This window comes from Geospiza fortis, unplaced genomic scaffold (assembly GCF_000277835.1).
Source record: "Geospiza fortis unplaced genomic scaffold, GeoFor_1.0 scaffold176, whole genome shotgun sequence".
NCBI lineage: Eukaryota > Metazoa > Chordata > Aves > Passeriformes > Thraupidae > Geospiza > Geospiza fortis.
In genome coordinates this window covers 789384-802603 of record NW_005054514.1, presented here as the reverse complement: position 1 = coordinate 802603, position 13220 = coordinate 789384, and the positions used below count along the sequence as shown (strand labels likewise).

At 40.7% G+C, this 13220-nt stretch overlaps 1 protein-coding gene across 1 annotated transcript in view; it reads right to left on the bottom strand.

Annotated features, from left to right (window-relative positions):
- Positions 1 to 11597, bottom strand: part of PPP2R2A (protein phosphatase 2 regulatory subunit Balpha) — a 34387-nt gene extending 22790 nt beyond the window's left edge. The window contains exons 1-2 of the mRNA XM_005428949.3: positions 11460 to 11597; positions 10758 to 10832 (exon numbers count right to left, since the gene is read on the bottom strand). Coding sequence (XP_005429006.2) covers positions 10758 to 10832; positions 11460 to 11568 — 184 coding nt within the window. The 5' untranslated portion in view covers positions 11569 to 11597. The remainder of the gene's footprint in view (positions 1 to 10757; positions 10833 to 11459) is intronic.
- Between the last annotated feature and the right edge of the window lie 1623 nt (positions 11598 to 13220).

Genomic DNA, 13220 nt, shown 5'->3' with positions numbered 1-13220 from the left:
AAAAAAAAAAAACTCCTCAAAACTGTCCTGCTGCTTCACACTCTTCTAACACATTCTTTAACCAATCAGGTGCAAAGCTCAGGCCAAACATTTGGAGGCTTTTAATCTTGGTGTGTAGAATGCAGGAGGCTGTTGTGGCTCAGACAATGCATGAAGTGCCTCCTTCTAAGCAAGAGAAATGAAATCAGAAATTCCTCCTGCCTACCAGAAAGGCAGGGAGGGAGGGCAGAAGGAAGGGCTGCTCTCCAGCTGAATTTCAGGCAGCCTGCCGGGGAGCACAGGGCCTGTGAAGGTCACAAGTACAACTGATGTTTCCAGCAGAGATAAATACACAGCTCGATGAAGTGACTAGAAAATCCAAATTTCCGATTACTTCCCTCACTCTGGTCATTCATTCAGCTATCAGTTCCTTTTAATACCTAATGCATCTTTAGTGACACTTGGAACCTTAAAGAACAATCTTCCTTTGCCCAGCTGCCTCTTCTTCCCCAGCCCCACCTCCTCCCACCCCCCAACTTGGCAAGTGTTTTCCTGTGTTTCTATTCTGGCCCAAGCATACATGCTTCAGCTTCTTTTAAAAAAATCAGCATTAAACAGAAGCCAATTCTAATTTCTGGCCTGGACTTTGAGAATCCTAACACATGGAATCTTGACAACTCCAAGGCATATTTATAACACCTCTTAAGATTATATATATAGTGCACTAGTCAAAGCAAAATATCAACCTTTATTTTTAATTGTTTGTTTCAAATACATCTGTTTATAGACCAGGAGTTCATGCATGTTTTATATATAAAAAAGTAGAGAATTTTAGTAGCGCTAGTGTCCTGCAAGGATGTCAAAGATCATTACAAAGGCTTTGGAACCTTATTTCAGGAAACACCACACAGGTTTCACAAGTAGGGAAAAGAAAGTAGAAAAGGGTTAAAATTACTCCAAAGAAAACAACCACAAATAATTACTTTCAGTTATCTCCATTTCTAGTCTTCCATCAGTCTCCCCACTATGCTCTGGGACAATGTGATTTGAACTTTTAAGTTAGCAAAAAGCAAAAGAGTAGTAAGAGTTCTGTAAGAAAAGGGACCTCAGACCAAAGACCCTGGTTAGGACAAACATGAATTGGAAGATGCCAAACAGCTTCCAGCTGAATACAACATAAAACCCCCGGAAAAAGAATTTCAGCATGTACATTAAAAAGTTTACGGGCATAAAGAAAAGCTTATCTTGACAACTCCTTCAAAAGGACAGTGAGCAAGCAACGGGAAGGAAATGCAGGATACAACCCTACCAAGGCATTTTTCTAACACAGACATGTTCCTAACCAGAGTGGAGAAGCACCTTGCAGCAGTGCTGCACCATGACCTGGCTGCACAGTTGTTGATGCCCATTCAGAGCCAACAGAATAATGAGCATCCTCCAGAAACAGGTAGATGTTTGGTACTCCCAGGCTTGGGATGAGCTTCCTCAGGTCACACCAAGCAAAAGCATCCCCAAGCTCCAGGGAGCCAACAACCTCATATGCAGAATATCCAAGGGATTTTGTTTTGTTTCAAATGCTCTTTGTCTTCCTCCTGCCCTTTCCTCTGAGGCATCTGATTACTGTGAGACACAAAAGAGCTGGGTTAAGCACAGCACGTGTCCTGCTGCAGGAACACAACCCTGCTGTCAGCTCCTGCTGCTTTCCAGAGCAGGTTACCACTTCCAGAAGGATCTGGAATAAAATGAAAGGCCCTAGATACTTCTTTAACACGCACACAAACAAAAGAAAGGAGTGTAGGATTTAGCATGAACAAACAAACAAATAAAACTAAACCAAAACAATGACATGAAGCTTTGAGGAGAACTGACTGAAAAAAGGCAGAAAGGATTATACAGAAAGTTTTAAACTTCTGGGCAAAAAGGCATCCCTGCCAGTTCCACATTCCAGTAAAACAGCTTATGAATGTTTGACTATTACCTCTATGAACAGTGACATTTTCTCACTGCTGGGCTATATAATGAACACTGTAGGCTTCAACTTCAACTGCTGTTTGTTCATATTGATCTATGAGAAGAAATGTCCTCAAATACAAATCTCAGTGCACTGAAAGTCGAATTTTCATGTGAAAGGCAGACTATGAACAAGCAGGGATCAACTGTGAACGTGAAAAGGCTGAGAAGGAGGCTGAATTGTTCCCAATTCCATAGTTTCCCATGTTGCCTTAGAACCATTATCAACTCTCCAAGAGAAGCAATCTGTCCTTTCACCTCTCATCCCATTCCTGTAGAACTACCACCTATCCCACCACAAACATTTGCTAAAAGTTGGACAAATTAAGTCTGGAAAAGCTGATGTGGAATAAAATGAATCCAAAAGGAATTCAAGAGATGTCATTTTCATTTGGGTTGGTTTCCCCAAGTGACCACCCTGGAGCTCAGGGATCATCTGGCTCAGCTAAAGGCACTGACAGGCAGAGGCACTAGGAAGAACCATTTCTCTCAGGAGCAGCAGTTACTTGAAGCGACAACAAACCTACAGGCAGGCTGGGGTGTAATTTGAATTCTAATTCCTCTTCCCACACCAAGATCACACTTCAAAACATGCCAAACTGGGTATTTATTAAAAAATAATCCAAGTTTTTCTTTATTATCATCAATATTTCTATATATTATTCCCTACTCAATGCACCAAAAGCAGAACCAGAGAAGTCAGGGGCTTGTTAGGCAATTCCACTGGAAAATAGCTCAAGAACTCTCAAACAAGTGTCTTTGAGAGTCATTATATTTTTATGAAAGCCAAAGCTTTATTTCAGTATGTAGTTCTTGTCCACTGGACCAATTCACTCCCAAGTTATTTGAAAATAAAGCAAGACCTTCAGACTACATTTATAAGCGCTATATACAAACACAGCTCATGACTTCTCAAATCACCATTTAACAATAGCACAAAAAACAGCTAAAATAACTGCTTTTAAGGATCAAAGAATGGTCACTGAAATACTTTTTATAGTCATTGAAAAAACAAGGGAAAATATAGTTACTGGCATTCAACAAACAAGAATATAATAGAAATTACACAGTATTTACCATATTTTAAATAAGCAACTATAATATGAAGTCTCAATTACCTCAACTGTTCCCGAATTCATGCAATTATCTTTGCTCAGGTTCTCAAAACCAGAGTGCCAACTGTGTATGTCTGGAGCTCTCATTATTCCCAGAGCATTAATTTAAGAACTGCAATTGAAAATGCAAAAGGGAACATTTCCACACAAAACACCTTCTGTATATTTGGGAAAATCAATCTTTCTTACAATACAACTCTTTAAAACACTTTTTTCCTGACCCTAAAATTTTCTTCCAAAATTAGATGCAAACAGAACTGCCTCAGGGACTTCACATGACCTAAATATGCTGGTCCCCTTCATGGTGCTATCACTTGTGGATGGCTGAGAGGAAAATACACTTTGATAAAGAATGGCTGACCAAATTAATAGCTTCTCCTCCAGTGCCTAACAAAAGAGTGATAAGTTAGGAGTGGAAAGCGAGAAGCTTCCAGCCACTTGTTTCTCTCACTGGATTACAATCATGCAGAGAAGCCTCAAATAATTGTTTTCAGTAATATCAGTGCAGAGTAGCAGAACCTGATGGTGGTACTTAATTTCAAAGGAAAATTAACAATCCAAAACCTTCCAGTCACTAAAGACCCAGGCAAGAGCACACTCATGGAACACTGCTGGCTGCCCAGAGCAGTGTGCCACAGCAGGCCTGTGTGGGAAGCCAGAAAGTGAGCAACACTATATTCAACTAAGGAAATCCTGCTACATAAAATTATTAACAAGTGTGCACCCACAAGGTATCAATATTTTACCTTTTAAGACTTTTTTTATGCTTTCCCCATTTTCAAAGGCATAGAAGAAGGCAATGTCCCATCTATTTCCAGTTTACTGACACACTGACCTTACAAAAGCAGCACTTAGATGGTGCATGTTGGAAAAGCATAACTGAGCTGTGGCAATATAACAAAGCTATAATTACATGTGTTCCACTCAAGTTTAAAGCCTAGAAAACTGTCCCTGCATTGTTATTTTGACTGCAAGGGCTACCACTGCTTCTTGAAAGAGATTACTCCAAATGGGTTTGGATTAATAAATACGTCCTGCATTTATCTGCTTTCATCTTCATTGGAACAGGGTAAGTGTTCACATTCACAACCTAAACATCAACCTAAGCCAAGGCTTTTTACTCCTTTCAATAACTTCTTTGAGTGCAAACCACAGTTTCACGTGATTACTGAACACTCATTTTTTCTGCTAAACTTTTCACTCCATACTAAAAATACTGTAGACACAGTTATGGTGCTGCATATACTACAGAGCATTGAAAACAGGAAAAAAGGCCTGAAAAATACCCTTAAGGCAGTTATTAAAACATCTTATATAATGAAATTATTGTGGGAGCATAGTGTTTCCTACAGATGAAAGGACAAACTGCAGCCTTAACTCGGTACCATCAGTAATTGATGTTTTTGCTCCATGAGGCACATGCAGAGCAGATTTAATTGCATACACATTCTAACAGCATCTAAAACAAAGACAGATTAATTCTGCAGCATTTAATGCAAGACAATACATCAATTTAGGTGAAGATGAAACCCCAAAGAAGGGATCAATTTTTCAAATCATATTAAGACTGGTAAGACACAAGAGAAGATTATCATTTGTCAGATTATCTTTTTTTTAAAGTGCTTTACAATAAAGCAATCAGTAATTACCCACCTCCCATTCAATTGGTATTATTTCCTACAACAACTTCAAAGAAACTTAGCTTGCACTGATATTAACAAGCTCAGTTTACTAACAGAGCTCGAAACAACAGTGAATAAATCCCATTTCCACAGACTGCTTGTGTGGACACAGTGGAAAACCCACTCCATGTGTACTATAAAATAATACATCACAAAATAATTCGGATACTGTAACAGTGATTTTATTGCTGGCCTGCAGACAGCACATGTTCAAAGTATGGATCTTGAACAGCAAAGGTTTAAAGTTCTTTTTAGCAGATGATTTTACCCTTCATAGTAGCACAGCACTCAGAGATCAATCAGGGTCTTGCACTGCCTTTATGTAAAGTCCTACAAAGAGACCAATCTTCTTCCAGAGCTCCTCCTGCTCCTCTGAGCCACTTGATCACTCTCCACACCAGCATAAGCACACGCAGAGCTCTAAGAATCACAGCAGGGCTCAATTCAGCCAAAAAATAACCCAGTGAAAACCAAGATTTTACCAATTTTTCAGCTGGATCAGCTTGCCCAACAAATTCACTGTCCTCTTAGGTGAACACCGATGCCAGGGAGTGGGAAGGAGTGCCTCTTTAAGCAGAAATGCTGCCAAACATGCAGCTGTGGCCTAAATAGGCAAGTCAGGGAGAACAGAAAGGGGGGCGGGGGGGACCAGACAGTACAGCTTGGAACACCCAGCTTTTAACTCTTCCTTCAGCTCTGCATCCACTGGGAGCTTTAGTCTTCATTTTAGCTCTTCAAAAATACATTCTGTGAAGCTACGGCTACTACAGTAGCTGTACCCATTCCTACAGTAGAAATAGCCAAACCAGAAGCATTTAGGCAGCACCTATAAAATGAAAAGCTAAAAAGTTTCACAAAGCTGATCCAGAGCTGTACTCCATCTAGATTGCTGCTGACAGCCTAGCTTGCACTCATGTGTGCTGTGGAGTCTGATGGCTTGATCACACTCTAGCAGTGCATTTCCAACACAAAAGCCTTTTTAATAACTAATTTTTAATTTAAGACAGAGATTCCAAGAACAGCAATGCCTCACAGAAGGAACAGAAAAATCCCTGACTGACAAGCTGAAGTGCCCCAGCTTCCAAACCCATGCAAGAAAGAGGACTGAATTACTTCTGGGGAGCTGAACAGTCACTGCTTATTTATCTGTCTGCTAAATGCTCTTTGTTTTGGGGGACTGCACACTTTAAATGCACACTCTAGTCCATCCAGAGCAGCAGTTCCTAGAACACAGTAGCCTATTTCTCTCTCTAGATACAGACATTCTCTGAACAGCTGAAGAGCTCAAATACAGAAGCAGACTCAGGAATACACAACAGGACTATAACCTTGGGTCCTTCTTTTCCCATCTACAGTGTATTTCAAACTACCTCTTAAAAACAAACCTATTACTAGGCCTTGCTCCTTGTAAATGATGTTACCTCATGAGCATAGAGAACATAACCACAGCCCTCAAAAGCCCAAATTAGCTTCCCTCCCACAACTATATCCCAATCTTTCCTCAGCAATATTATTGCAACCTCACTGTCACTCTTATTCTCTGAGTTTTTTCTCCTCTCCAATTCCATCAATCCTCATAGAAAAAAAAAAACCAAAACCAAACCGCTAAACAAAAAAATCCCAAAATTAAAAAAACCAACCAAAAACAAAAAAACAAGCCACCAAACAACCAAACACCTGCAGATTGCAGTAAACAACCTTTTTATAGCCATCCTTATTCCCGCCTTCACTTCTCTTTATTCAGAAATAACACTTTTCATGCATTCAAGACAAACTACCATTGCTGAAGCAACATCAGTCCCCATCGCTGCTCTGCAATTCTGAAACCTGTCAAAAGTAAGTATCAAACTACATTTGACAGACATAACATACCTAGAACCAAACACAGAAAGCATTCCTGAACCAGGGAATTGTCCAGTTTTGTTTCAGTCTTTTACCACACACAAGCCAGGGACAGAATTTTATCTGTTCATCAATTTCACTCTAAAACAGACACAGCCATGTTTGACTCTAAGAGGAGACATGAAACAAATCAGAGATAATTAACAAAGCATCACAGAAAAGTTAAGTATTAAGCATAAATAAAGTTGGTAAATAGCAACCACAGCAGATATTCAAATGCTTCTTTCAGAGACAATTTGGGCACGAAACAGTTAAACAATTTGTCCAAGATGAGCAGTAATCATTCAGGGTTAAAGCTTAGGACGTAAGTTCCTGGGTCCCAGCCTTGGACCTGGACTATCAGACTTTTACATATCTTTGAATTACACCTGAAAGAACATTGAGATAGAGCTGCTTGACTCTTCTCCTTCTGTTGAGCAATTAAACAAATTGACTGAATTAGTTCTGAAGTACAAACTCACTCCATTAAGCAAGTGTGTAGTTTTCAGAGGCAGTTTAAACTCATAACTCTTAGCTGCTCCCAACTGCAGTTGCTATTATGCCACATTCTGAAGAACAGCAAAAGAGTATAACCAACAAAACTGCTGCTGAAAATCTTTGTAATCGTTTTCTATAATTATCCTCACAAAGGAAGCTTCCACTAAGAAAACACCAGAGTATTTCTGGACAATTAAGTCTCACTTGTATCGAAACTGTGATGGCACAAAAGAAAGAAGTCTGTATATTACAGACACTTTTGATAACCTGATCACTGAACTTATCACAAACACTCTGCATTCTCCACCCCAGAAGACCTGTCTATGAAACTATGAAAATACGAAACTAAGTAGGGAGGAAAGCTTTTTCAGAAAGAGAGGCAGCACACACTACAACGACCTTTGTCCTCATACAACATACTGATAAATCACTAGAATCAATTAAAATTAAGGACCAGAGTTATAATGAAGCTGACACCATGATATTTCAATTTATAACCTGATTTCCCTGCTTAACTGTGATCTGACACAGCCAGGCCACAGCTTACAAGCAAGGGTAAATTCCATACATACCAAGGGAAGAGAGGCTACTTCTGCTCCTCACATTCACATTTTCAGTAGAAAAACTTTGCCACAGCAGTAACCCACACAGGCCCCACATGCAAGTTCAGTGCCATCTTTCCCCAGGCTTTAGTGACACAATTTCCCCCTCTTCCCCTTACATGTCACATCCATCCATCACAGAGTGGTTGGAAAGCCAGAAAATTAAAAACTGTGTATCAGAGTTCATGTTTCAGTCACCAAAGCCACCAAATATTGACTTTGTAACAACCAGCCAGCCTAGTCCAAGTATCTAAAGAATTACAGGTGATACATGTGATAGGAAAGCTGGAGGTCAGGTCTGACCTGATCCATACTGGAAGCTACATAATAGCATTTTTGACAGGCTTTTTAAAGTTGGTACAACTGTTACTGTATTAAAAGTGTTACTGTCCAAAATGTTATTCTCCATGGGCCTGTTTTATAGACAAAAAACACTGTAGGGAGACCACTGGGTTTGTATCCCATTGATTAATGCAATTAAATGATGTAGTTTTCCTGGTTATCTCTGCTTTAGTTTAGTTCAGGACAGCTTTCCAATGTAAATATTGCAACACTAAGTTACCAACAGAAGAAAAATAGAAAGTAAAACTCCCAATTCTTCACATTTGTTTTCAGTGAAATTTCAACATTCCACAACAAACTGCTATTTAGATTGTGAGCTCTGTAGCCGTTCAAAAATCAGCCCTTCACAGCCTTGTACACAAACTGGTACTGTGCTCACTACAAGTATGACTGGAGTGCAGAGCTGTTCTCTGGCAGATCAGAGTGGTTAAAGAGTCATTAAAGCTTGAAACAGTGAGATTTCCTTTAGCTTTCACTGTGGGCCTGTCCCAAGAAAGCAGAAGGAAAGGCTGGGAACAAAAAAGGTCCTCAGACTGCACTTGGACCCACTGTCAATTTGGCATTGGGTATTCCAAAAGACCAGAAGCTGCTGCTCCAGTTGGTGCAAGAACCACACAAGGCTCCATGTCTGTGTGAAGTGAACCATGAAGTGAACCTTAAAGCCAGAAATATTGCTAGGAAATGGAAAAATGCAACCATCCTGACACATAATGCTTCCAACAGAATTACAGCGAGACACTGTGATGTATAACAAGAAATCAATATAAACAACTGCTTTCACCAACTTCCAGTACAGACTGTGGGAGTCAGATACATAGGAGAGAATTTCAGCTCCACACACTAATTACAACCAAGCACAACATCAATAATACTTGGGATCTCTCCCTAGGCAGCTCAGTTTCACAGCATTTGCAGTATAATACACTTTGGACCTCAAGACTCATCCTAAGTCAGGTATAGCTGACAATGAAACAAAATTTCTTTTCACTCTTTGGGTCACAGAATCAGAAGGCTACACTGTCTATAAACCAAAAAATTGACATTCTTACAGTCTTTTGGAAACCAAGCTGCCTGGCTTGCTGAAACTGAAGCCAGTTAATTCTCTCAACGGCTTCCCTAAAGTCCACCCCAGGATTCCAGCAGTGCTCAGTGCAGCTCCCAGCCTGGCAGGAGGCACAAGGCTGGCAAGGCACCTTTCCTAACGCACTAAGTGCAACACTTAAAAACAGCTCAGTCTGTCCTACCTTCCTGTTTCCTCATTTCTGCATTTCCAGATCACTGTAAAGACTTTGTTCTATACCTATATGCAAGTTCATTACTACTAGAAGCATATCAACATCTATTTTAATTAAGAATTATTTGCAAGCACCACAATTTCACCATAACCACAACTTCTTCAATACTTGCACTTATTAAGGATTTTGTTTGATATGTAAATAAAACAAAGGTTACAGAATTTTAAATCTGTCAGGGGAAAAATTATACCATGTTTAACAGTACTTTTGAGTTAAAGCTTTAAAATCTACTTCCTGAAGAATTTAAAATTAAACTTGAAATATTATAGCTTTCTCATTTCCAAAAAACATATTCTAACTTAAAAACAACAGAAGCCTCAGTGCATCGTTTGCCACATGCTGCAGCTAATAAATAAAAACAACTCAGTTCTGTTTATACCCATATTTTCTTTTGGCCTTTGGAAGCTACTCCGAACCACATGTCAAGCAGAGAAATAATGGAAACTGTAGTTACTGCTTTTCTAAATATAACATTAATCTCACTTATATGCCAGAGCATTCAAGATATGCAAGAAAAAGAAAAAAATCCAGGAATTACATAAGTGACAAGGCCAACTGCTTGCAAAAGACAACTTTTAACTCATGAACTTAAAGGCTGCTTTGTGCCAACAGGACTTTATGGCCAAAGAAATTCAAAAGTCAGGGGATCTTTCCTCAAGAACAATCACAGAAGAGATTCTACTCTCCAGCACAGAGAAAAGCACTATTCCTCCAATGATCCAAAATCCAAGGGGAAAAAAAAAATCAAACAGTGCAGATTTTGCAGTGAAATTCAGAGGCAGCCATCTTAGTGTAACATGACACTTGTCACTGCCAGCTTGGAAAAGTTTCAGACAATTTCCAGTATTATTTCAAAGCCAAAGCTGCTCCTCATGTATTAAATAGGCATGCACAAATATTCAGATTTCTTCCGCCTCTTGTTAATCGGAGCTAGAAAGATTGGGATAATTACTTCATCTAGTACTGAGATCTTCAAAGAGCACAAATATTAATTCTAACAACACCTCCTTGTGGAGTTAAAGTATCACATTCCCTATTTTGCAGATTAAGATTGCAGATTAAGAAAAAACACAAATCAAAAGGCAAAAAAATCAGAAAAATCTTAACAATCTTAGAAAACAATTCCAGCAAAAAAAAGTTAGGAAGCCCAAACTTTTTTACAAGAAAGTGTTGAATGATACTTTCAAACCACAGTTTAAACCTGAATCTGCATATGGGAATGCACATGAAATGTCCATTTGCTTTGCTCAATGCGCACTCAGCAGCACTGGGATACTTCACTGACTGCATCCACATCTCCCTACCTAAGAAATGGTTAAAAAGTTAGAAAACAGTAAAAAATATTACTCTTACCTTCTGCTACATCATCATCTACAGCGCCTTTCACCTGAGAAAAACACCACTGAATGTCATTTCCTCCTCCAGCTCCTAAAAAAATGAAAACAATTCAATAAAACAAGCCCCCCCAAGAGCAGCAGCACAGGCACACAATGGTTCCAGATTGCACATTTCAGAGCCTGTGCACGCCCACTTCCTCAGCAGTGCTGAGGCACAATCACACACCACCCTCCCCACCTTTTTCCTTTGGATATTGTTTTTGTCAGCCTTCAATGCAGTGTTTGTCAAAAACAGGGAAGCACAAGCAGTGTAAAAGCTTCACTCAACCAAAGCTCGCTGGACTAAGCAACATTAACTATGAATTTAAAATTCAAGTGCACTATCGGCTGTGTTTCACACAAAGCGTTTTCCTACTTGAGCAGTCAGAACCCCCAAAACACACACACAAACGGCTTAAATATAAACTATCAGAGCTGTGCTTTTTTAGAAAATTTCAATCTCCCAGCCAATACAAACCAAGCACACAATTCATCTCCTCCTTTCACTAACCCACTGCACCGACCCTAAGCACTCAAGGCTAAAGAAAAAGAATTTTACCACAATTTTAGAGTCTCTTCGCAGAAGTAATGAAAGCAATTATCTGCCTTAAAAAAAAAAAAAGCAGCATATCCAAGCAGAAAAGCAAACAAGCAATCGGAGGAGGACAAGTTCTACTACCATAGAAAACGGATCGGAGAGAAAACTTCAGGAACATTACTGCCTCGGCTGAAGGCAGTGATTCATTTGAACCGTGCCACCAAAACACACACCAAAAATCACCACCCATTTCTTTTGCATTTCATTCTGAGCAAATCACTGCAGGGCTGAGGACATACAGGAAGAGCCAGAAATGGGCTTGCCTCGGTTGGTTTTTTTTTTTTTTCGGTTTTGTTTTTCTCCAAAAGCCACTGTCAAAATGGAACTTTTCCTCCACACAACTCAAACCGGCTGAGCAACAGATGGCATTTACACATTAATCCCGAGCTCTGGTAGGGCTTTGGAGATAACAAAGAATACAGGAGACTCTTCCCAAGTTAAGGGAGTCAAAAAAACTCAAAGAGAAAGAAATCAGAAGCCTGAAAATAATCTTTCCAGAAAAGATGAAACACCTCAGAATAAGAAGTCCTGGAATAGAGTACAGTTCGCATTTTTCGCTTGCTTTAAATTCTTCCCTGAAGGATTACATCCAGCTGCATAACCCGAGCAGGTGAAGGCAAGCAACAGAACCAATTTATGCAGGAGATAGCAAAATGCTTTCCCTCCCCCATCACTCCCCCAAAATCCTATAACCCATTCTCTTCTCTTCAACTTCTTCATTTGTCATTTAGCAGCTAGCACCACAGCAGCACTTAAAGGGAACAGCTTGGAGAGAATAACCGCTCCTGCTACTTCCAGCTGAAGTCCTCTTTTCCATACAATTTACTTGAACCAAGTTGGCACTTTTTCCCCCCCACGCCTAAAACGGCAAGAGGAGGGTGGAGCATGTGCATATGGTGTAGGGGGGAAAGGCAAAGCACAAGCCTCACAAAGCCTCCTATGCTTTGCTCCTCCACATGCAAAGCACTGAAAAGACAATTCATGTGCAGAGGAGGGGGATGAATAAATTTCCAAATGAAGAAATTGCAAGGAAAAGTAAGAGGGAAGAGATCCGTTCTGCACATACACTCCCAAGCCTACCAACAGTACTTCGGGATGTGAAATGGGTAGCAAGCAGTGGAAGGAATGGGAAAGAAAACACAGCGAGACCTGTGCTGTTTAATTACGCCCTGTGCCAAATTTTACTGGCATTTGCAGATGCTCAGAGGCTGCTCCTTACAGAAGGGTGCGACTGCAATCTGGACACCGCCTGCACCTGGAACCTCTCCGTGCACGGCAGCACTTCTGAGAAATAACCACAAGCACCGACCCCGAAGCCTCAAGGGGGAAACTCTTTACCAGAGCGTGTAGTGACAGGACGGGGGGGAATGGGCTCAAACTCAAAGAGTAGGTTGAGCTGGGATATTGCGAAGTAATTCTTCTCTGTGAGGGTGGAGAGGCCCTGGCACAGGGTGCCCAGAGAAGCTGTGGCTGGCCCTGGATGCCTGGAAGGGTCTAAGGCCAGGCTGGACGGGGCTTGGAGCACCCTGGGATAGTAGAAAGTGTCCCTGCCCATGCCAGGGTGTGGAACTGGACAGGTTTTAAGGTCCCTTCCCACCCAAATCATTCCATGATTCCACGAAAAGGCAGCAGACCCACCCTGCCTGCAAGCTCTTCAACTCCAAAACACACCACTTCCCGCTCCACCTTGCTTCTTCCATGCTTTTTTTTCCCCCCCGAGAACGGAGGGAAGGAGGGGTGGGTGGGAGCAAAGCACGAATTCCCACAAGAGAGGATACCCCCCCCCACCCCCCACCACCACCACCACAATCAGCAAGGCGCAAACGAGTCGGAATAGGAGAG